This window comes from Clinocottus analis, unplaced genomic scaffold, assembly GCF_023055335.1.
Source record: "Clinocottus analis isolate CAN_PGR_092001 unplaced genomic scaffold, fCliAna1.0.p SCAF_7, whole genome shotgun sequence".
In the NCBI taxonomy this organism is placed as follows: Eukaryota; Metazoa; Chordata; class Actinopteri; order Perciformes; family Cottidae; genus Clinocottus; species Clinocottus analis.
The window spans coordinates 11,483,976-11,509,131 of record NW_027176229.1 but is presented as its reverse complement, the minus strand read 5'-3'; the positions used below and the strand labels follow the sequence as shown (position 1 = coordinate 11,509,131).

At 40.9% G+C, this 25,156-nt stretch overlaps 1 protein-coding gene across 1 annotated transcript; it reads left to right on the top strand.

Moving 5' to 3' along the window:
• Window positions 1–1,555: 1,555 nt before the first annotated feature.
• grk5l (G protein-coupled receptor kinase 5 like) lies at window positions 1,556–24,327 on the top strand. The gene is made up of 16 exons (XM_068605120.1): window positions 1,556–1,992; window positions 13,541–13,636; window positions 13,742–13,854; window positions 17,777–17,854; window positions 18,186–18,283; window positions 18,453–18,545; window positions 19,962–20,025; window positions 20,139–20,279; window positions 20,382–20,572; window positions 20,760–20,797; window positions 20,946–21,035; window positions 21,129–21,337; window positions 21,426–21,563; window positions 21,755–21,892; window positions 22,005–22,136; window positions 22,231–24,327. The coding sequence occupies exons 1-16, from the start codon at window positions 1,941–1,943 to the stop codon at window positions 22,312–22,314; spliced, it is 1,755 nt and encodes a 584-aa protein (XP_068461221.1). The 5' UTR covers window positions 1,556–1,940; the 3' UTR covers window positions 22,315–24,327.
• Window positions 24,328–25,156: the final 829 nt, after the last annotated feature.

Sequence of the window (25,156 nt, the reverse complement as noted above, 5' to 3'; positions counted from 1 at the left end):
TTTTAGGAATTCAATGTAGACAGTCGTAATTTCAGTGCATTAGACTATTGCGTATGTTTTGCTTTCAAAGATAAGAGTGTGTCCAGAGAAGTGAATCATTAATCAATAACACGCCCGGTAATAGTTTGGAAGGATACAGTGAGTTAATATAAAACAGCTGCTCGTCAGTCACTCCGATATTGCTTCTGTGGGCCCTTTTCTGGCAGAAGCTGTCTGCAAATCAGCGCCACTGAGTGTTATAACCTCTATAATGGTGTTATCATGACACCACGCGATAGCCTTCTGCCGGGATTCAATGTATGTGCTAGTCATTTTTATTTTTGTTGTTTTTACAGGGACCATTCTACAGCAGCCTGCATGCTCAAACAATAAAAGTTTCCAGAAATTGACGAGCTGTTTACAGTTAAAGTATGGATACCGGTCAACCTTCAAAGTAAGAGTCCTTCAAATTACAGGGGCATACTTTAATCAGGAGGGCAAATATAGAACAGTGTAAACATCCAAAGGACATGACATGTCTTTATTGTCCAGCCACTGACTAGTCTTTAGGACTTAAATACAATTAAATAATGGCAAATTATTCTTAATGTTCAAGATGTTTTATTCATTACATAATTTCTTACCCTTTTCTGTTTTTACTAAGTAATCTACAGTCTATCATGTAGACTTACATATACTGTTTTTAGGTGTCGTGGAGATGATGGAAGATGAGAGCCTTCCAACTCAAATATAAACTGGTTATACAATATATAATATAATACTATCTGTGCAGGTTATATAAACACTTGTGGGATCCTAGAGTTTGGATCCTATTCTCTCAAGTGCTACCAACAAGACAAAAGGATACACTGAGTGACTTGAATACGGCCCAGGCAGTGCTTGTTGAAATAGAAACTTGCAACTGTGTGAACTAATTCAGTCAGAACTCATGGCATCATTTATTAATCTTAGTAGTGTGTACAGAGACACTTTACAAGTGACAGGATAACATTCTTTATGCCCCAAAACAACAGGGGGCATTGTTGCCTTATGTAATGTCTAGATCATAATAGTAAATTAAGGTAGACATTCAACCACAAGAGGGCAACCTTATTCGCACTCAGTATTTACTACTACAATAATCTTACAATTTGACTCGTATCTGTATCATTACAATACTGAAAACTGCAGTTAAAACCAAGACGATGAAGGGAATAGGCACTTTCTGTGGCTTTACAACAGGGATTTCACAGACATACAGCTATGTCCAGTTATATAAATGTGTGATGAAAAACGTCCGTTATTATCTGGATGGTTAGACCTCTATTCGGGTCGGTGCTATTTATTTTTCTTATGATTATTGTTTGGGCTATAATGCAACACGGGGCACTGCCAGAAAAGCAATACTGATATATGCTTTTATTTTGCTGACAATTTTGCTTTACTTCGGGTGGAGTTGATTCTCTCTCTCTGCCTTGACGCAGCTGTTCCAAAGAAGCCCAACCCATTTTGATTACGCACCAACAGGGGAGGGGGCGCGCTTGATGTGCTCTCTGAAGCGCTCCACCAACCCCCTGCTGTTGAAATGTAAAGCGAGCAGTATCCTGGTGTACCGTACCGCCGTTAAGGAGCCGGTTCGCATACATTGGTGTCTGCAACTTGAGTATTCTCTGCATCGGAGAGATTCCTGCAGCGATATTACGCATGGAATGGTTTTGGGGGGATTGGTGTAGAAATGCAGCGCCGCACTTCCAGCCCACAACAAGAACCATGTCCAGCTTACATTGCAAGCAAATCTATCACATCCTGTTTTATCCATTACGACTTTGATATGAGTGAAATTTGCTCGGACACCGACGAGGAGTGAAGAAAATATACACAGCATACGAGCTGAAGGACGTTGTTTTTGCTGCAGAAGATTGTGAACCGAAAAACCTCTACATTTAGGATATTTTTTTTAGATGGAGCTGGAGAACATAGTAGCGAACACTGTACTGCTAAAAGCGAGAGAGGGTAAGTTGGCACATAAAATAGCTGCAATTACTTAGAAGGCCTGGCTGTGTGACAGTGTGCAGATAAAGGTGGGAATAATCGTAATGACGGCAGTAGGTAGCTGTCTGCGGACTGTAGGGCTCAGTACAGCAGCAGGTAAATCCTACAGATTCCACAGAAAATTATTCATACGCAATGAGACACATCTCATTTAAAAATAATTCGTCTTGTGATGCATTCAAATCTCAAACTCAATCTCATGGATCATTATTTATCACTATTGATTTTGACAGATTCTATACATTTTCCCACATATGCAAGAGGAGGGGGGATTCTGCCTCCCACATCCGCCTTCTCTGTCTGGAAATGAATGCGTTCTTTCGCAACATTATACATGCCGAGGCACAGAGAGAAGCAGGGAATAACTCTTAGCACAGGGAGAATACACGAGTGTAGGCTGGCTGGCATTTCAACGATGATTTGATGATGTGTCTGTTGAAAACGATGTATGGGGAGAGAGACTGGTTATCAGACACGGTGGGTCTGAGAAGGCCAAATAGTCTGACAGTCTGGAATGTAAAGGTATATAGTGTTATTAATAGCTCTTTTCTTGGAAGATAGGCTCGTGCGAAGGGCAGAAGGCAGGCCTGCAGGTAAACCATGCAGTCTGACGACATGATTGTTTCCCTTAAAAGTCTTCTGGGGGTCCCCAAACCTGTTTTAGAAACACGTGGGTTAAAGAAAACTTTCATAAGTAAGTATAAGTATGTGTGTCCTATTTATGCCTTTTCTGGATATATTATGAAACCTTTTACAAGAAATACTTAGTGCACCCACAAGTTTGGTTTCAGGCAGCACAGGGTTCCTTGTAGCAACAGTCTCTGTGCTCTTGCAGGGGGATGCAGGAGAAGACTGCACCTCTGGCAGCTCCCTCTATTCATCTCACATGATAACATACTGAGGAGGAAAGGGGGCTGGGCTGCAGAGAGGGCAGAGAGAGAGAGAGAGAGAGAGAGTCATGAGAATCAACAAAGTGTAAGAGGGAGCTGACATACTGTCAAAACCCTTCACGAAGGATGCGTTCACCTGCAGGTCAATCTGGATATTTTGTTTTATGAAGACAGAGCACGACTGGGCTTGTGAATTTAGCTTCATGAATTAATAAGAGCAGTTAATGACCCATGACAGATTGTGCTTGTCCCAGCTGCTCCATTGGTGCTCATCTCTGCCTTGACTGTGTGTGGGAGAGAAAAAGCCTTTTACAATTTCACATAAAGGGATGAGGAGGTTCTTTGAGTTAAAGCTGAAGCACAACTTTCTCTGCAGCTTGATCAACAAATGCAGATCAACAGTTGAGTTCAAATGTGTTGCACTGCACACATTAAAACATGTCACAGGTTGTTGTGTGTCCTTCAACTGTGTGACTCATTAGAGGTATTATCTTACAGGGCCCAGTGCCAAAGAGGTCCCCGATGTGCTGCTGCTAACTCTCCTGCTTCTCGCTCATATGTATGTGAGAGGACCGTGAACACAGAAGCTCACTTTAGGTTCACATAGCAACAGTGAGGGGATGTGAATGGAGCGAAGAAAGAGTGTTTATTCCTGTTTGTTTATGCGGGTGCGTCTTAAGCCAGAGCTGAAGCGAGAGGCATGCATCCTCTTTCCAAACGCTTCCAGGGACGCACAGCAGCAAGGCCGAATTTCCACTGCGATCTCTGCTGTGTGTTATGCCAGCGTTCTCACACCTTCCAAAGCAGTAAAACAGTGTGAGTCTCAGTGAAGCGTAGAAATAAAAAATGATTTGATATCCCCAGGCCAGGAGCTGCAAAACAGGCCCGGTGCCAACTTCCATTGCTCTTTGGCCCTTCTGTGTCAGGCAGATCTGATGGTACAGAACCTGATTTTACTTTGTGAACACTCATTGATTAGGATGGGAGGTTAAAACCAGCTGGTACTCGTTTAAAACTTTAAGATCAATGAGGATTTACAACCAACATGCTATGTCACGTTAATCACAGTGGAAAATATAACTCATATGGATTTCCACAGAGAAACGAAGCAGCTCTCATCATATTGAACCATCTCGTTAAGTGACCACTCTCTTACATAAAGCCAAATGGTATTATGCACCACCAGTTAGATGCAGCCCATAAGCTATTTAATCAAATTGATTGTTACATAACAAACTGAGTGGGCTAGCGCCATCCAAGCTCCATTTTCCTGTGGAGCTGCTCTTCAGTCTCTGTGGAAGATACTTTATGGATGATGAGTGAGTATGCAGTGAAATGAAACCCCCGATCTCCAGCTCAGTCATCAGAGTATCGTCTGACGTCTGCAATCCTGTTAACCAACCTTAAACGCTCTGCTGTCTGCATGATCTTTGTCAGCTGAGGAAACAGGGGGTCACAGCAGATCAAAGAAAGTTCTGTGAAGTCATTCATGGGTTCAATAGTGCGGCGTACTGTATGATGTTTGTGTGTAAGCAGAAGATGGTTGTGGGAGTGAATTCCTTTGTTTAAATGTAACCTGAATCCAGCTGCCCATACGAGAACAACATCAGTGCAGTAGACCCTGGACTTAAAGTGTGTGTGTGTGTGCATGCGCACGTGTGCACATCCCTCTCGTCCCATTCACAACTCTTGCTTGGCAGCAGCCACAGTTTCTAAGCCAGGCGAACAAACGTCATCGGCTGTCGAGGTGAATGAGAGTAACGGGGAAAAAAACTGCATTGCTGCATGCCGATGCCTTTCTTGAATTGCTGTAGCAGAGCTGGGTTATTTAGTTTGGGCTACGAGACTGAATTTCACTCCAATGTCTGCTTGCTTTTGTCTTCGGGCTGTCGTGTTTTTGGAGGTTGTGATTGTGAGAGTAAAAATCCCTTCTGTTACATTTGGTGTATAATTCAGTCCAGGGAAATGCTCCAACCAGTGCAACCAGTATGTTAATATCTTTGTTGTAAAATCAACAAATTAAATCATCAAATTTAGTTGATGAGGAACAAAATGGTCAAATAGTTGACTTATAATGAAAGTAAACGTTTTTTGCAGCTTTAGTATAATTACATGTCTCAAAGATATTTATTTAATGGGCTTGTTGCCGGTCAAGAAGCTCAAATGTGAGTATACCTTGAAATTATCTGACATTGTTCCAGAATTAAATGTTTTTTAATGAATGCTGAACTCATTTTTGGGCTAAAGTATAATTGGAATCCGTACAGAAAAGACGTACATAATCTGTACCTAAATATGGTGGTATCCATTCATTTGGGATCTCCCAAAGTGCAATGGGGCTGTAAAGAGTCCCAGATTCAGATTGCGAAGAGCCCTGATAAAATCTGTAGTTTGACAACAATGTTATGGTTATACTTTTTATTCATTTTGTCTGGCCCCATTGCGCTCTCAAGAGGATGTTTAGATTCATACAAACATGACATGCCAACTGAGTAACGACAAGTGGCCATGCATGATACAAGAATATGAGATAAAAAGCATGAGGTATTTGTCTATACAAGCGATTCAAGTTGACTCCGAACGTGCACAGTGTCTTCGAGCACTTGCGGCACGCGGTTGGGATGGTGTTGCTCTATCGTGCGATGCCACAGCAAGTCTAAGCAACTGGGAGAGCTGCTGTTGTCAGTGCTGACAGAATTATAGTGATAATGAGCTGAGTACTTGCTTGAATCTGCAGCCATGACTGTCAAACACAACGATCCCCCACCTGTCTACTAATGGAAATGCCAGTATGAATAATATCCTGTAGACTCTCGCACACAAACCTTCTCTTCCACTTCCATACAAACAAAAACACTTGCTTGGAAGGCTCCTCCCTCTGGACCTCTCTAAAAGGACGGAGCCATGACATAATGGCATCCACTTTTATTGGGTAGAGAGCCTTAATGGAGAGGAAAGTAAAATACACAAGGGTAAACCAGCTTGTTGTTTCCTCACTTGGTTCTTCTGACAGGAAAGAAGCAAGGCATAGGAAGAGAAAATCTGTGAATAAATTCAGTTAAGTTACTGAAGTAAAATTACAAATAGCTGCAGGGCTGATTGTGACTTACTCTCATATTTATCAGTTCTCTCACAGGTGATTCACTTTGATTATTAAAGCGATAGTTTTCTTTATGTTTTAATTTCCCAGCATGCATGTACAGGAGCACTTAGCCTGCAACATTAGACCCCAAAAAATGTACTGGCGGTCAGGGTTCAGATTTAACTGGTAATATTAAGTCAGAGACTCCAAAAAAACCCAACACTTTCTTTGTTCCAGACTAAAATATTTCAATTTGGTGCGACCATTCATGGTACCAATAGAATTAACTGCAATAATGTTGTGGGTTGCGTGGGTTTCCATTTAGCAGCATCAGCTCAACATTTTGTCCAACACTTTGTCCCTCGTGCCCTTGTTATATGACCAAAAACTTGCAAAACTAATCCCATTCCCATCAACGTCAGCTGTACTTTGGGCTTATTATTAAATGTTAACATATTTACAGGCAGAACTAAGATGATAAGCTTTATACCGGTTGACCTACATTCAGCATGTTAGCATGCTGGCATTCACATTTATTCAGAGCACTACTGTGCCAAAGTACAGCCTCACATAGTTGCTATAGCATGACTGTACTGCTGCGTTCACGCCAAAAGAGTTGCGAGTTTTCGCAACGCTTTTTCGCCTGAGTTTACTCGCTCAACTTTATGTGGTAAATTTGCTTTTTCGCACCATCTACTATTGAAATAACCACTAGTTCTGCTTTATACTTGTTGTGGAAGTTCCACAAACGTTGGAACATCAAACGCCATCGTGTCCGGGTTCATAATATTATCCATGGACACGCACTTCCGACCTGTGTCTGAATGAGTGCCGCTTCCAGCACTACTCCAGGCGGACCAGCAGCAATTGCATTCAGCAGTAGAGACGCACACCTGCATTAGTGACAGCGAGTAGGGACGACAGTACAGCAGTCGGGACGGGCTGATTAGCTTTTACAAACTCGGCAAATCTTTCGCCCAGGTTGATATATTTCATGACTGACATAAAGATAGGCTTCCATATTACTCTTTATCTGTCAAAACACTATTTAGAGTTCCAGTTTCAAATGTTATTTTTTGGGGACCAACTTGGATCTTGTGTCTTATTCGTGCAGGTTCCAGTATAGAGTAATTATTTCTTGCTGAGATATTTTTTAGCAGTATTAAAGAACAAGGGCTTTTACTTGGCTACCCAGTTTCCACCAGTAGTTTTCATGTATTAACAACAACAACAAAAAAGTAGCAGATATACCCATTTCTCCATCAAAAACGCACCACAAGGCTTGCCGTGTTTTGAGTAGGAGTGTGACTCATTTTTTCTTGAGTGGAAATATTCTGCTCTCTGGCTCTTACTATCTCTATTGTTATTGCTGCCTCTACCCACACATAGAGTATACATAACTCCACTGGATGCAACAAGTTCACGCCTTTTCTCTGGGGGTTGTTGTGTGGAATTCTGGGAAATATAGGAGATAATTATCTAAAGTAGAAGTAGACAAGGTGGGCTGAGGAAAAGTGGATGTGGAAAAAAATGTGATTTTTTTTTCTCACCCTATCAGCCATACAGGTGATTACTCATGCAACATTTTATCATGTCTTGATGCTTACACAAATGAGACCTGCTTCCTGTGCTCTGCCACATCTCTTTAATGGAACATCCAATAAATATTTGATGTGCATTAATTGTGGGATAATCAATACTGTAGTTTATGAAGCTTTTACCCTGTCTCCTGTTGTATGAAGAGCTAAATACTAGACTATGCACTTTTTCAACATATACATAAAAACCCATGTACATATTCACAATATGGTCAGACATTTTGAAATTACATGAGGCTACATATTTAAAGATAATAAAATAAGAGGTCAGATATTGTAAAACACTCCAACAAATAAATCTCAGACAGCCTCTGTGTTTTCTAAAGGCCTGCTGTGAGTTTTCTGACAAGATATTGAAAAAAAAGACAAAGCAAATTACCCCATGAGTAAGTCAAAAATGCTGCAGAAAACCAGGTAAATGCATGTGGTAAAAGCTGAAACAGCAACTTTCTCTCAGCAGTTCAGCTCAGTCAAGACCACAACACACACCTAAGTACTTTTTTTTTTCTTTTGTGGGGTGTTGCCATAACAGGGACAAAAAACATGGAATGTCGACACATGAGCAAGACGTGGAACAAACATTTTAATAAAGAGTGTGTGTGTGTGTGTGTGTGGGTGTGTGTTTGTGTGTGTTTATGTGTGTTTGAGGACAAAGAGGAAATGGAGAACAGCGCGAGAGGACAGCTTGAGAAGAGTAATGGAATCACTTTAACCCTATTTCCGGGATAGGTTTTTGTGCACGTACTCACACACATGTTCACTGCTATCTATCTACATACAGTACAGTGCAGCATGTGTTCAATCCCTTTGATAAGTTGGACCTCTTGTTTTCATTGGAAGCACTTTCCTCAATGTTTTGCTTCCCCTCTCTCACTCGGAGTTTCACTCCGAGCGAGAGAAAATGCAATCATTCCTTATAGAGATTTAGGATAACTTTGCCATAATTCTTTGTCCTATCAAAACATTTATAGAAGTGAACAAACAGTGTCAGATTGGAGAAGCGCCCATTATGGCTTGTGTCATGTGGACTATGCTCTGTCCTCCTGGATCTTTATGGATGAGCAAACAGCATGTATTACCCAGCGTGCCCTGGGCTGTGTGTGTTTGGCGCTTTGATCGGACAGCCTGGTGGGTTATATAATTTCCATCTATTGAATGTTTCTCCCCCTCTTCACATTCCATATTTAATATATTTATAGAACAGGAAACTTGTGGCACATGACTCTATCCCAGACAGGAAATGTACCCGGCCTTCTGCTGCCTTTGTAAGATTTTTGCCCTTGCATGCAAGTTGTCACGCTGGTTACCTTCGCACACATGGTTGTTCACATATGATCACGCCTACAATCACAGATAGTTACTCTGGCAACAACTGTCACAGCTCACAAACTCTGAGGTCATGAACCGGTTTGACCACCTTGGTTTGTATTAACACATTGTTCCTGCCCTTGGTTGGGTTGCTATTTATAGCAGTAATATTTACAAGGACATAAAGACAAGGATATAGCCACAGTAGTGTTTTTTTCTTTCTTTGTGTAAATGTAGCAGAGAATGTCATGTCACACACTGAATTTATGTCTAAATAAATTATAAACGCATGTAGCTTTCCTGCTATACACAGATACAATGTTACGGTCATGTTAGATTAAAATGTTATTGCCAACACAGCACACATGGCGCATCGGGAAACAGCTCCGCGCTAGCACAGATACTGCTGATAAGATCTCTCTTTATTGTCTGTAACTAATTTCGAATTTATGACCCTTCATTAACTGGTGATCCCCGCGATAGCCAAAAAATTGTTGAGTGTTGCCTGGTAAAAGGTGTACGTCACAGATGTTTGTTTTGAGGGTATTAGCAGATGTTACAGCCAGGATCATGCTGTTAATATTTCGATAATGATGAATATGTGGACAGAGAGGGTCGTTCAGGATGATATTAAGGCGGCTGGACAGAAAGAAACCAAGATGACATGGTGAACAGGGCAACAAAAAGCTTCTTCCTGTGTTAGTCCTCACCTCCTGTTCAGGTCTGGGCAGGACACACACACATGCACAAACACACACACACACACACACACAGAAAGTGCATATGCAAACGTCACTTAAATTGCTTAATAATCGGCTTGTTGTGTTCTTATCATTTATGTTTTGCATTCATAATATCACGTGAGCCCTCACCTGCAGCTCCAATGTAAATATAGTCCATGTATTGAACAGTGAAAAATTATAGGAGAGAAAGAAGAGGCATACTTGGAGAGAACAAAGGCGTCTGTATCATCATTCGGTACTGGCTGGCTTCACTGTGTTGGTACCTCCACCATGGTGTGACTCAACTGCGAGGCCGACATTTAAGAGATCAGACAAGGGAGGTGAGATGAGACTGAGCGATAATCAGAAAGAGATAATCAGTTATTTGTGAACAAGAATTACATTTTAAGTCGCTGCTGGAAGGAGATGTGTGCATAGAGTCACAGAAATTTACTAAAATCACGCTTTCTGCAGAGTGTAGGTGTAGAGAATAGCACATATTCACTGCGCTCCTGCCAGCACATTCTGTTGCAGATGTTGTTGTTACATATATGCCAGATGCACAGTGTGAGCTTCAGGATGTGGTTTCGGCTGGTTGTCCTCAGCAGATCTAACTGCATTTCTGGAGTGACAGTGTAAGTGGAGGTGTTAGAAACCTCAGAGACCATGTGTTTGAGTGTGTGTGTGTGTGTGTGTGTGTGTGTGTGTGTGCCACACACTGGCTGATGTCCGGGTTTCTTTTGTGTTTTAACACTTTATGAATATAACCTTGCAGCTCAGCAGGGAGGTTTTTGAATGTGTGGATGGATGCGGGCCTGCAGAATTGACCGAGTCGGTTAAATTGAGCAAGAGGACATTACTAGAGAGAGGTCACAGTAGAAACAATGTGAGCACACATACACACACACACACACACACACAGATGTTTGGGATGCCGGTAACGTCCCGGTGCCGCGCCAGACGGATGTCGTTCCATCTCTGACCTTATTTTTGCTTCACTTGACATGCCTTCATGATGTCAGGATCGCAAAGCAGAAACATAAATAAAAGGCAAAGACAACACAGACTCATGGAACAAATTAGAAAAGTTCCTGTGTGCAGCTGGGTACCAAGGGTGCAGTGCATACTTCTACTCCTGTGTAAGTGACAGACCATTAAAGAGGGAGAACTGTATAGTAGAGAGAGAATGAAACGGGGGAGCACAAAGGGTTTATGGACGACATTTACGAGCATATTCATACTTTTAATAGCCCAGTTTTGTGTAACATGATTCCTTTTATGTTGATATTCACAATACTTTTTGTTAACTTGTCCTTCCACCCCAACCTAGTTTGTTACATCTTTCCAAAATATTGCATACAGGGGGGTGAGTGTTCGTCCCGTCACCACAAGGTAGCTGGTTCGATTCCTGGTCTACCCATGTCGAAGTGTCCTTGAGCAAGACACAGAACCTCGTGTTACTCCCCGGGCGCCTCACAGTCCAGCCCACTGCTCCTTTCTAAAGATGAATAAAGGATACATTATTATTATGGTTATACTGCAGCTGATGACTACCAACAATGCAACACAGCATTTGAACTGATCACTGTTGTATTTGTGTATTTGTCTAAAGCGACAGACATCAGAGATGTCAAAAGATACTGAGGACAGACAGGTTTTCGCTTGTTAAATCTAGATGGATGAATCTCTTTTGTGGGGTTGAATAATGCATGCATAATATTTGCATGTTTGTGGGAGTGGTTGGTTGTGTTTGCATACAGATGTTCAGGTCTTTGCACCCAACAAGCCTCTGTTGTTACTCATGTTGCTTCTGAGAATAGAAGAGTTTGTTGCAGCTCGACTAAGTTAACATGCTGACAGGGTAGCTGGTAAGAGATTGCCAAGTAGATTGGATGTTCTCTGTGTTAACTTTGCCACACCCCTAACTCGCTTTTTTCAAAAAAGAGAAGAATGAGAATGACATTCAAGGTTTTATTTGCCTTTATACATACATATATCGAGAAGAAAATCTGTTCTGTAAAGCTGTAAACTTGCAAATGCAAGTAGTAAATGAGATCAGTCACTGGCTGGCAGCAATAATGTAGAGGTTACGGTGACAGAAAGTCATCAACAGAGTCTGAAAGAAAAAGCTGGGGTATCGGATACAGAGAAAAAACTGAAGGTGATGGCAGGATAGATGAGGAAATCAAAAGATGAGGAGGGGGATAAAATTAAAAATACATATGGAGAGCAATGAAAAGAAAACAAAAGAAAAAATAGAAAGGAAAGAGGAACTACATTATTTGTGGTTAATTCAACATTGTGTAGAAGTTGAATGCCTGGGTGGAGCGCAGATGTTTGGTACAATTATTTGACATAGCGTTGACCCTTCAGAGGAAATCTATGCCCTTTGGTGGACGCTTATATCTGCAAATGCCCTTACAGTAGTATTCAGTTTTAGCATGGTGGCCCCCATGGGGAATGACCTTCTTCGCTCACTCTCCTGTTGTGCTTTTCGGCAGACGTTAATTTTTATTTTTATTGAAAAAGATTAACTTATTGGACCACACACAGCATGGCATAGTGCGCTGAAATTTAGCTTTGGAGCATTACTTTACATATTAACTGTTTTCAGAGAACAACTGGTGTTTGAATAAGGAAGTGTGGCTGTTTATAGCTTGTTTGGTCTACAGTAATGGTGATGAGGAGCAGGTGCTGGGAGTTAATGATTCTCTTAGGCGATATTTTGACTTGAGCTATTAATAAATTCATGCTTTGCGTTTGTCCGTGGTGATTTCGCTGTACTCTCTGTGTCAGCTGTGGAGAAGCAGGGTCCTTTATTGAAAGTCATAACCTACTTGAAGTTATTATAACGATTCCTCCAAGCTTTAAAACCCATTTTTGTGATATTTTTAGATCGAAAGTGTGAGAAATTATTTAAAAAGTGTGTTTTCCTGCTCTAACATAAGCTGCAATCGTTGACCAAAATGTATGCTGAATCATTCCCGATATTATGTTTCACAGTCATTATATTTGAAATGGTTACAATCCACCAAGAAACAATTGCAAAAGATGCCAATTTTGAGTCTTTAAAATTTCACATTGTTGAGTGTAATTCAAATGTCTTGAATTAGTCCAATTGAGTGTGGGTTATTTCCTAAAAATGTGGGTTATTTCCTAAAAATGTCTGCTTGTCACTGCTTTTCCTGCTCTCATACTCTCAATGTTGCCTCTCACATCAGGCCAGCTGTTTGCAGCCAATTTCTACTGCAGAGAGTGTTTAAAGGAAATCCCTGTCAGTTTATTAGAGCAGTCTTTTCCCATTAAGAAAAAACTGAGACAAACTTTACTTAAGGCACAGAAAGCTGGAATGGATGGAAAACCGTGAAATAAGTTCTCACAATATCAAAGAGGAAGACGTTGCGGTGAATATAACATGGATTAGATGGGGATTGTTGAGGCGTACAAATGTGAAAGTCAAGATGAATTGGATTGATGGATGACTGTGCAGAAAGTTTCCCTTTTAGGATGTGGATGTAAGGGATTTTAGGACACGTTGCTGCAGGAAGTTGATGCATGATTATTCAGAGCCGTGGAATCCAGTCTGGCAAATTCTCAGGTTCTGATGGGAACGGAGCGTGTCAGAATAAGCTTTCTGTCTGCATGGACATAAACACACACACACACACACTGTTCAAAAGAAGAGTAAGAAAGAAAGTCAGCAGAGTAAGGAACGATTTACAGAGGATGTGAGACATAATCTATGAATTATTTATAAACATAGAGACTATGATTTCATTCAGGGGGGAGCCCCTTCCCAGCCTTCTCGCCATTAGCAATCTAATTGCTTCTCCCTGATGAAAATAAACATTGACAACTTTATGAAGTTCTTTCATTATAAATTTTATCTGTTTTTCTCTGTTTCCACAGGTGGAGGAGGAAAGCGGAAAGGCAGGAGCAAAAAATGGAAGGAGATCCTTCGCTTCCCCCATATAAGCCAGTGCACTGAGCAGGGAAACGACATCGGTACGCGTTTGTGTGCTAACCTTCCTCGGAAGAGGATGTGTGTGTCTATCGGTGTTTCAAAAGACAGAGTTTCAAAGTGTTTGTACTTTTTTTTAATTTCTGCAGAGAGGGACTATGTCAGCATCTGTGAGAAACAGCCTATTGGACGGCTGCTGTTCCGTCTTTACTGTGATACCAGACCTAAACTGCAACGATGCATCCAACTACTGGACACAATGGTAAACACACACACAGACACACAAACTAACACTCACTTGGAGCGAGTGACTTTTAACCAAAAGTTTTCCATTACGAATAAAGGAATGATACGGGGAGAGTGAATAATCAACTCTTTTTCCTTCTAATGATTTCTATCTAAAAGTGTGTACTCAAAGCGTTTAACCAGTAATTGACCATGCACTAACTCTAGCTTTAACTAGAAACAGCAGGCCTCCTACACTTTGGATTTCCTCAGTGAAACAACACGTTGGGTTCTAATAAGAGAAAACCAAAAACACAAGCGCTGTGAGGCACAGTAGACAATCGAGTTCAAAAGCACAACTTAGAGACAGGTGGCAGGCAAAGTTCTTTAGTCGTATATTCAGGCAGGGGTCAAAACCAGGAGATCAATCACACAGGCAAACAAATCCGATAAGGAGCAGGCAAAATCCAAGGTAGTCAAGACAGGCAAAAACGGGGTCAGAACACTAAGGCAAAAGTACAGGGATACGCTGGAGAGTTTGGCACAATGGACAAGACAATCTGGCAGAGGACATGTGCAAGTGAGGGGACCTAAATAGTGAGCTAATGGGCTGCAGGTGAGATGGGTGTGAGGACAACGTGACGGTGATGAGGGGTAATCAGGGGTGAGTGGCAAGACCTGGAATGACAGGCGAGTGGTTAGAACAGACAGACAGGATGAAAACGGTTAACATGAGCGGGAATCCGTGACAAGCGTGAAAGTGTAGGGGATGGATAAACAGGGGAGGGGCTTAGCGAATGGTCAATTCCGCAGACGTGTTCATGTGGGACTTTATATTTAAAGCAGTCAAAAGCAACACTCTTTCCTGGATTAAAGCAAGTGTGGAAAACAGCCCCATACTTTTTTTCAGTGCACTCACTTTCATTACAGCATGGCCTGAAAGTACCTTGATGCTGAGTCATGCAAGAAGAGGAGACAATTAAACGGAGTAGTGATTATTCTACCAGCCGGATTCCCCCTCCCCCGGCATGTTGTCCCCCTGACCAGTCTCGCTCTCTCTGCGTCTAGACGAATAGCTCCCACATGACACATTTAACCCTTTATCTATGCCCAGAATATCTTTGCGGTCATGTGACAGGACAGAAAGGACGGCATTGTTTCCCACACCACCCCTTCCAAACCCACAACCCCCACTCTTCTCTGCCCCCCTTCAACCACCCAGCCCTAAAAATTAACATCACCCTCAGCGAGGGGGAAACCACTTACAGTCACTCATCCCAAACATGCTGTCGTTAATTCTGCGATCCGTGAGGCCACACTCGGTGTTGAGCTTTATACTCACCACTCTACAGACCAGCTATAAACCAGGCCTGAGGGTGATTACAACCAGGCAGGTGCTTGTATTTTAAGTGATTCATGTGATTATGTTGTGTTTACTGGAAACTGTTTTATTATGTAATCTGGACATCATGCATTTCACTCAACTATATAAAAAAAAGTAGATATGTTTTTAATCAGTCAGATGTACGGGAACATGTCTCTCTGTGTGTGTGTGTGTGTGTGTGTGTGTGTGTGTGTGTGTGTATGCATTGCATGTGTGCATGTGCAGTGCAGTAACCGCTTTGTTGTTGGCAGTAAGCTACTATGAAATATTAAGGGGAGTTCTGCCTCATTTGCTAAGTTACGAGCTGTTTACAATGTAAAAAAAATCCAGACTATGTCAGGAAGCATATGCCTAACCATTAAATCTTGACTGACCATGAGTCGCTGTAGGCAATAAATGCATTTGATCCAGTTACTCGCGAGGCAGTCTTCCTTTTCTATCAGATCCTGGACAACAGCTCTGCTGAACACCTCAGGACTTTAACGAGCTGCGTACAGGACTTAAGGATAAGGTCTTGGACAAATGTTTAAAGAGTATACATGGCTGTTACACAGTCTGCGTTATTCCAGATAAAAGTTATGGTATATATAATCAGCTTTTCTCTGACTCTTCCCCCATTTGTAATGAAAGTCTATGATCAGTAATTTAACACATGCTGTCTGGTCATGCAGTAAACTTAATATTGGACCATCTTTGAAGTTACAAGCTAGACCCTGCCCACATATGATGTGTGTGTGTGTGTGTGTGTGTGTGTGTGTGTGTGTGTGTGTGTGTGTGTGTGTGTGTGTGTGTGGGGTGGGGGTGTGCGGGTGCGCCTAGGTGTGTGTAACAGAGGAAGGAATGCACTTGGGAGTTCCAGTGGTTTCTCTTCCATCATGAGAAAGTGTATGTGCATGCAATAGTATGTGTGCGTTTGTCGATGTTGGATCCCATCTGCTTCCAAAAGGCTAAAGGGGCGTCTTCTTTTCCATTTGGCTGACCCACCCCCCACCCCCCCACCCCCACTGGCAAAGGGTGGGAGTCAGAGAGCTCATTTACTCTGTTTGTGTGTGTGTGTGTGTGTGTGTGTGTGTGTGTGTGTGTGTGTGTGTGTGTGTGTTATTTCTCTGCAGTCATTCTGATAACAAAGCCTCAGTTAATCAACACTTGGCAGCCATCCGTGTGTCTCCCCCCTCTCTGTGTCTCTCATACTCCAATACATTTCCTACATTTGTATATTTTCAGCATGTATTTATTTCTGGTCTTCTTTTGGCTTTGTTCCGAAGGGTCAGTGACGCTGTGGCTTTTTAAAGCTCCAGGCTTATGTGTGTATGTACTGAATATATACGTGTGTGTGTGTGTGTGTGTGTGTGTTTGTGTGTTTGTGTGTGTGTGTGTTTGTGTGTGTGTGTGTGTGTGTGTGTGTGTGTGTGTGTGTGTGTGTGTGTGTGTGTGTGTGTGTTTGTGTGTGTGCTGTAGTGGAAAGCTGGTGATGCTGGTGTGACACACTGTGACACTCCAGGACCTCAAGGAATCCCGTCGTGTTTACTGTGTGGTTGCCAAGCGACACAAGACCATGTTGGAAAAAGACCCAGATAGAAAGAGTTGGTCCAGAGTGCAGCACGGGCGGGATAATGCTCCCCCACTTTTTTTGAGAAGTTAAAAGTGCTACAAAATGCGTCAGAGCGTCTCTGCGAGAAAGTCTAATATGTCCAGCGTGGAACATCCAAAACTGTTTGTGTCAACAGCTTCATGTGTTGATCACGCAGTCGAGAGCAGCATATGTTCATGTGGGAGTGACAGCGACACTCAGAGATGCAGAGGGAGAGGTGTGTGTCCCGTCACCACTGAGCAGCAGCTACTCCATCATACAAATTACACAATCAATTAAGCTTTTTTTCCTTCTCATTAAACGTAGAGAGAGAATTTTACAGTTCAGCATTTTTATTTTTTCAAAGTTGGAAAGCAGGGAGAGATAATAAAGACTCAGCACCATTTTCCGAGTCTGTGCAGACTTCTTCCGGTTGGATAACTATTTAACATTTATTATGTTATAGATTTATTCCGTTTAAGGCTTTCTTTTATTTTGTCACTTTTATTAATATAACACAAATAGGTACCACTCTGTGTTGAGTCACCCTTTATGAAGTTGTTGGTGAAGTTGTAATATAAAGGGTTAGATTCATTTTGATATTCTTTATCATTCAATTATATATCATTATTTTAAAATGTGGTTACCAAGTTGAGAAAAAACCCTTTTGCTGATATTTTACTTTATCACAAATAAAGGTGAATAGGGATGACTTTTCATAGTTCATCAATTTTTCTGTTACAAACGTTATTTAAGTAATAAATGTATAATCTCACAAGTTAAATCAGGTTCAAAGAAACAAGTCTGGAGTTCGAATCTTAAGTAATTGATAATAAATCATTTTCTACAAAAATCAACACTTCTTTATACATGTGAGTCTCGACGCTCACAAAATGAAGTAAATGTAGTACTTTCATGTAATCTGTTGATATTTGTAATGCTGTATTGAAATTAAAAAAAAAGGCAAATAATAAAGTTTTCAATATGATTTATTTTGTCATCTAGGAAGACTATGAAGTGACACCAGATGAAAAAAGAAAATGCAGAGGGGACCAGATCATCAAGACTTTTCTCTCAAAACAAGTAAGTTCCTTTATCTGACACATTTTTGATCTATTTTCTTTCACATTTTGAAGTAAAAGTTAAATTAGTTGCCTTTTACAGTGCTATTTAAATCATGTTCAAAAACTGACAATAATGTTGACACAAGGATGCTTCCAAAGGGTGTAGTAGTCACCTTACACATGTACAACAACGAAAAAACAATGTAGTGTTTGCACAGCGCGCATGTTCATGATGTGCTAAAAGTTATGAGTGTTTCTCCTTAGTCTGACGGAGTTTGTGTAGTAAAAAGTAATGTACTTGTGTATGTGTGCACGTATGTCACTGTGTGTGTTTGCATGTGTTGATGTAGTCACCTCAGCGTGTAGAAATAGCAGAGGTTTTTGCAGACCAGTGCAGAGAGAACCTCGAGCTCAGTCCGTGTAAGGAGATCTTCAGCAACTGCCACAAGTGAGCCGCCACTTTGTCTTTATTCCCTCTCACCTGTTTGTTGGACTCTCACCTGTTCTCTCGCTGCCTTTTTTTTTACCTTGTGAAAATAATGGAAACAGCACAATGTTGAGGACTGATTTATAGCTTGTAGTGTATTGTCAGTTGTATCTGTTTTGTGTGGGTCCAGGACTGTCCACGACTACCTGAGTGGAGCTCCGTTCTTGGACTACCAGAACAGCATGTACTTTGACCGATTCCTGCAGTGGAGGATGCTGGAGAGGTACACAAATGATCTAATATTTGTTGTTTGTGTAGGAGAGGTAAATTATTATAATGCTGAAGTATTATACAACTGAATGTACAATTAGTGGTCACTTGTGTTCACCCGTACTATCTAATCCAGTTCAGTATAACTGCACTGTCAAACATTTTAGCTTTACAAAATGTATAATGTTTTTATTGACATTGTCGGATATATGTAAATTAAATTAAAATGTTTATTACTGAAGTTGAACAGAACTGTATCAAGAGATGTTTCCAATTTGGAGGGTGGCAGAATATTAGACACACCTCTCTAATATGATGCAATCCATTACACAACCACCATTAACACAAACTATATTATCAGTGCAAAGTAATTAAATTAATTTGAAATCTCTATGACAGTGCAAACAATAATATTATAAGAATCATAAACATTTTCTTTATTGCACAACTGTTTTATATTGGATTACATTAGGCTGTACAACTGTAGCTCGTAAGGTGGCCACTGAGCAGTATTGCCTTAACAATACTTAACACTAAGAATTATCGTCACTGTCTTTGGGATTTTCTTTGATATGTACTTCTTTTTTGTTGAGGTGGCTTTAATGCTGAAATAGAAAAACCTGAAATAGTCTACACGGTGGGGTAGGTGCACCTCACAGTTCGATCTCCGGTTTGGACGTCCTTCTGTGTGGAGTTTGCAAGTTCTCCCCATGGCGACTTGTCCAGGGTTTCTAAAGATCGACACTACTTACCTAATTTATACATTGTGGGATGGTTCAATCTATAATTTTAAATCTGTAACTATAAATCTATAACTATAGATATCTTCTATGATTATGTTTTGTGTTTTACTTAATAATACTTCATTAAAGTAAATATTAACTATATTTGTCAAATAAATGTATCATGGATGGAGTAAAAGAAAAAATAAGACAATAGTAGAAGTAAAAATATAAACTAGCATAAAATTACAACCGTCAAGTAAAGTACAAGTATGTGTATTTAAAAATGTTGAGTACGTTTACTTTGTGACATTGCTCCTCTGATTCAAACACATGAAATAACTGTCAGATGGGATTTTGCCACAGCATTATATCAGTTTGAAGAACAAAACAAATGGCAGGTAAAGAAACTTAACTTGGATCGAGTTACGCTTCACTTCAAAAACTCTTTAGTGGAGTATGATGGCTCTAGGCTGGAAAATATTTTATGCAGAGTGCATTCAAAGGCAGTTGGAAGTAAACAACAGGCTTTTAGAGCAGCCTTTATTGTATCCGTGTCTGGAAAAAGAAACTGTGTACAAGAGGCCACACCCTCTGCACAGGAAACAGACTCAGGATGATATTGAGTTCCGTTGATAACATCTCTGTCCTAATCAATACTATATGAGCATCTATTAATGGATTTTGCTGTGTCTGTGTTCTGTCAGGCAACCAATCACTAAAGACACATTCAGACAGTACAGAGTGCTGGGGAAGGGGGGATTCGGAGAGGTAAGATGATGATGATGATGATGATGATTGTAATAAATATGGTTGACAATGTTTAATGTATTGTGATTTAAATGGCAGTAATGTGAGAGACACCCTTTTGTTTTTGGCTTCAGGTGTGTGCCTGTCAGGTTCGAGCTACAGGGAAGATGTATGCCTGTAAGAAACTAGAAAAGAAGAGGATAAAGAAGAGAAAAGGGGAGTCCATGGCCCTTAACGAGAAGCAGATTTTAGAGAAAGTCAACAGTAGATTTGTTGTGAGTAGAAAAATGTAAAAGAAGAGTATGAAGGTTGTCTGCACGCCTGTTGCTTTGTCTAAGCACGTTCATACCATTTAACGTGGTCTTCTTTTCTTCCAGGTGAGCTTAGCGTATGCATACGAGACCAAAGATGCTCTGTGTCTGGTGCTGACCCTCATGAACGGTGGAGACCTGAAGTTTCACACCTACAACATGGGCACACCGGGCTTCGAGAAAGACAGGGTCCAGTTTTACGCCGCACAAATCTGCTGTGGACTGGATCATTTGCACAGGGAATTCATCGTCTATAGGTAACCTAGCCCTCTAAATGTTACATGTCCTGAAATGCATTCTGAAATGTTGTTCAGCTGAATTCTCAATTTATTATTTTTATTGAGTTTCAATGCTTTCCTGATTTTTCTTGGTTTTGAAATGCTATACATTATATAACGTATGAATCAATACTTTTGTCCTTAACCAATGCTGTGTTATTTGCAGGGATTTGAAACCGGAGAATATCCTATTAGATGACAATGGTGAGTTTCAGCTAAGATTGGCATTGCACAGCCTTTTTTTTTTTTTGGCCGTGCTGGACAATTTAAAATGTAGCCACTTGCAGGCTTTATAATCCACTGAACTTTTTATAAATCAAAATGCATCATGCTCACCACTACTTTGCTGCAGGACACATTCGTATTTCTGACCTCGGACTGGCCATCAAAGTGCCTGAAACAGAACTCATCAGAGGCAGGGTGGGGACTGTGGGCTACATGGGTAAGAAACACTGTAATCAACATTTTCACGAGTACATTTACCTGAGTAATTATCAACTTTTAAGCATAACAACCTGCTTCCCTTCCTCTGCAGCTCCGGAGGTGATAAACAATGAAAAGTACGGTATGAGTCCTGATTGGTGGGGGCTGGGCTGTCTTGTTTACGAGATGACCGCCGGGCGATCGCCCTTCCGCGCCCGCAAAGAACGAGTAAAACGGGAGGAGGTGGAGCGGAGGGTGCAGGAAGAGGAGGAGGAGTATAGTGACAAGTTTACAGAGGACACAAAGGCCATCTGTAGAATGGTAAGCGATGACGGAAAAATGTTGGTATGGAGAAACAAATGAATTGAATGATTGATTTAGTTATTCATCTTTGCTTCTGCTCACTCAGCTGCTGACCAAAGACCCCAAGCAGAGGCTGGGTTGTCTGGCGGACAGAGCGGCGGGCGTCAAGGCCCACCCGTTCTTCAAAAACATCAACTTCAAGAGGCTGGAAGCAGGAATAGTGGAGCCCCCCTTTGTGCCTGATGTGAGTAGCACTACATACTGCATGTTTAAATCAGTCTCTGCATACAAAACATATTCCAAAAGCTTAAATTGTCTAAAATGGCCACAAAAGCACGTCAAATTCCATGATTATAAATGATCTGTTTGGATAAACTTGTCTTCTGTTTTACCTCTCAACCCCACATCTTTTTCACGGTCACTGCCCTTCCTCAGCCTCGGGCAGTGTACTGTAAGGATGTTTTGGACATAGAGCAGTTCTCCACAGTCAAAGGAGTAAATTTGGACCAAACTGACAATGACTTCTACTCCAAATTTAATACAGGCAGTGTTTCCATCCCATGGCAGAATGAGGTAAGTGTGTGACTTCTTTAAACACTCGGTGCAGTTTGTGTAACTGCTGAAACCCCTCACTTAACAAAGTTCAACGTTTCCTTTTCTTGTCCTTTTCCCTCCTCTCATTCAGATGATTGAAACTGAGTGTTTCAGAGATTTGAATGTGTTTGGGCCTCAAGGGACGAGACCTCCAGATCTGGACTGGAATCAGCCGCCAGAGCCGCCCAGACGCAGCCTGCTGGACAGGATCTTCAGGAGGCATGTAAGTTATCACACACACAAACACATTCACACACAAACATTGACAAATGCTTACAAACTACCTAACACAAATCTATTTAACTCTTTCTCTGCAGCACCCAGAGGTATCCATTTCTCACAGCCGTGTGCAGTCTTCCAGCGTAAACTCTGTGGACTCCATGTCCAACTCTGCCCCCTAGTGGCACAGTTACAGTGTGGGAGCCCAACACACACAAAGGGAAGGAGCTCTGAGGGGCTTCCCTGCTGCTGATTGGTCCACAGCCGGGGCCTGAGCAGCAGCCAGAGACAGCCTGTCTAAAAGCCTAAATGGGCCGGCCATGGGTGGGAGGGGGGTGGGGGTGGGGGACCAGGCCCTGAGACCCCAGGCATTTGTAGTGGGATGGTCAATGTTGCAAAGTTTGGAAATATTTGGACAAACATTACTTACCCTCTGGATTGTTGGACGATAGAACAGAGCCACTGACGTTGAAGAAAACAGAAAAGGATATAAAACAAGCTAATTTTCAGGGGATCCACTGTATAATAAAGACCACAGGGGAAAGAAGTTGGGGGTCTTGGTGAATTTTTGTTTTTTCCAGAAAAGGAATTTCTTTTTCACTCATTCTTTACTTTCTGGCCTGTACCTTGTCTCTCTCCATCTATCTACACCCCTCTGAGCTTCACATCTGTATAACTCTTACTCTGACTTATTTCTTTCTCTATTTTACCTTCCATACTGTACCTCAGATATCACTCCTAAACATTCAGAACACATCACCTCAACAACCTCAACACATAAAGTACATTGCCTTGCGTACGCTCAGGCCAAAGATTACAGTTTAGTTTTGTTATACTGTTGTCATGTTGATTTATTGTTTTTTCAAGGTTTGCAGCCGTCGTTTAGAACCACAAGAGGATCAGGACATGTGATCCGTTTTATACACTTTCTCTAAATATGAGCCTACAGACATATCATATCGCTTAATACATTCAGTACATGCATACACAATCAGATAGATATACAGAGACAGAATTGTGAGAATCGTGTTGTGTTTTCATTGCATGGACAACTGTAAGTATGGACAACTGTATCCTTTTCGCTTCTGCATACCTCATTCCACTAATGTTACAATCGTACACCGTACAACACGCAAACACCTCCATCGGTTTACAGTGTCACTTTATATTTGACATTATGTGGAAACAAATTAATATGCTGTACAGAAACAGAAATCTTGAATTTTTTAATTCTTTTTGCTCAATTCTTATGCACAGTCCCCGTTTGAGTGGAGAGGAACACATGCACTCAGCCTGACTTACAAGTTGCACAATTAAAACTGCCATGCGCTTTCTTCTCCAAATAAACTTGTTTTACCTCTGATCATTAGGGCACATTAATGTACTGATATTGTACCGCACCTCTTGTTTTCAGCTTCTGAATCTAAAGTGTTCTTGATCTCCCTATGCCTTTTTTTCATTTAAGAGATATTGCTGAATTGCCATTGTTGTCACATGTAAAGGTTTTTATATTTGGCCCCTTTTACACTTAAAATGCTCTTTAAAAAGCCTCACAAATCTAAAGGGTTTTTTTTTCTTGTTTGTGCCCAACCATAATCTAACAATCAGGGTGTAAACGACGATGTAAAAGGTTGATCTCATCTAAATTTAATTTTAATCAGTCCAGTTCTTCCATGTCAGAGGAAGAGAGGAAGACGCCAGAGGATCCCGCAGACACCACACAAAGAAGTGGCCTTCTCCCAACAGCACAACAAATTAAGAGAGGAAGATCTTATTCTCTTCTGCTTGTTTTAAGAATGTGGTATTTTCCTTTTGTGAGGTCGTGAGAGAGGGGCCATGCAGTCATTTTAATCGTCTTTGCAGATCTCAAGCAAGCAGATGTTTTTTTTTTGTATATTTTCTGCATACTTGATGTGAAAAAAAGAGAATCTGAATCAGATTGAAGTGCCTCGTTGTTAACATGATCTCCCAGACAATGCCCACACAGACATCAGGACTTTGTTTATTCTCTGACTGTCACGCTCTGTTTGTTTTGCTGGGGAACGCATCAACACAAATACACACAGACTCACATAGTTTTGGAAGGATGGAGAGGAGAGGATCGATGAGAGAATTCTCCTTCTTAATGTGATGCTGAGTGCATGTGAAAGCCAAACCCACTGTGTCCTTTAAGTCCCAATAAATTCTGTGCTATACCGTTTGTCTTTATTTGTCTCTTTTGCCCATGTGGCCACAGAACAGTTCCTTATTCATATTAAAAGACGGGTAAAGGATTAGAGATATTATTTTTCTATTCACCATTTTCATAGAATTTTTCATTCATGGTGACACAATACTCCAGTATTGTGTGCTAAACAGTTTCACAATATTATCATTTGCGATACTAAGAACTTCGTTATGAACCAGGAAAACATATCTTCACACACTCGTACAGTACAGATCTAGTAAAGTTAATGTGCAGGTGCATCATAAGGTGAGTGTTTCACTTGTGAGACCTCACTTCATCTGAAGGATAGTTAATTGTTACATTTCTAGTAAAATAAATAAATAATTTCTAAATTCAACCAAAACTGATATAAGGGTTATGCAGTTTGCGTTTTCCAAATTCAGCAAAGAATTACACAAAGGGAAAATGTCATACTTAAAAGACTATGACTAATAGAGCATTGAAAAACAGTTTCATTGTAATTAAAGGGCCTTTCCACTGAATACCTATTGTCTCTCGGTACATCTATCGTGCAAGAAGATATTATTTACATTATACTTCATTCCCCATAGATGTAATATATATATATATATATATATATATATATATATATATATATATATATATATATATATATATATATATATATCGGTCCAAATCGGTCATGATTTGTTTTTCCTGTTTCCTCTTTTATTTTGTTTTGTGTCCCATGTGTCTCTGCACTTCCTGCCCTGGTGACTGTCTGGGATTGTCTGTCTACCTGGTTCCTGATTGTGTATTGGCTGCACCTGTGCTGACCTCATTATGTCCACCTGTTG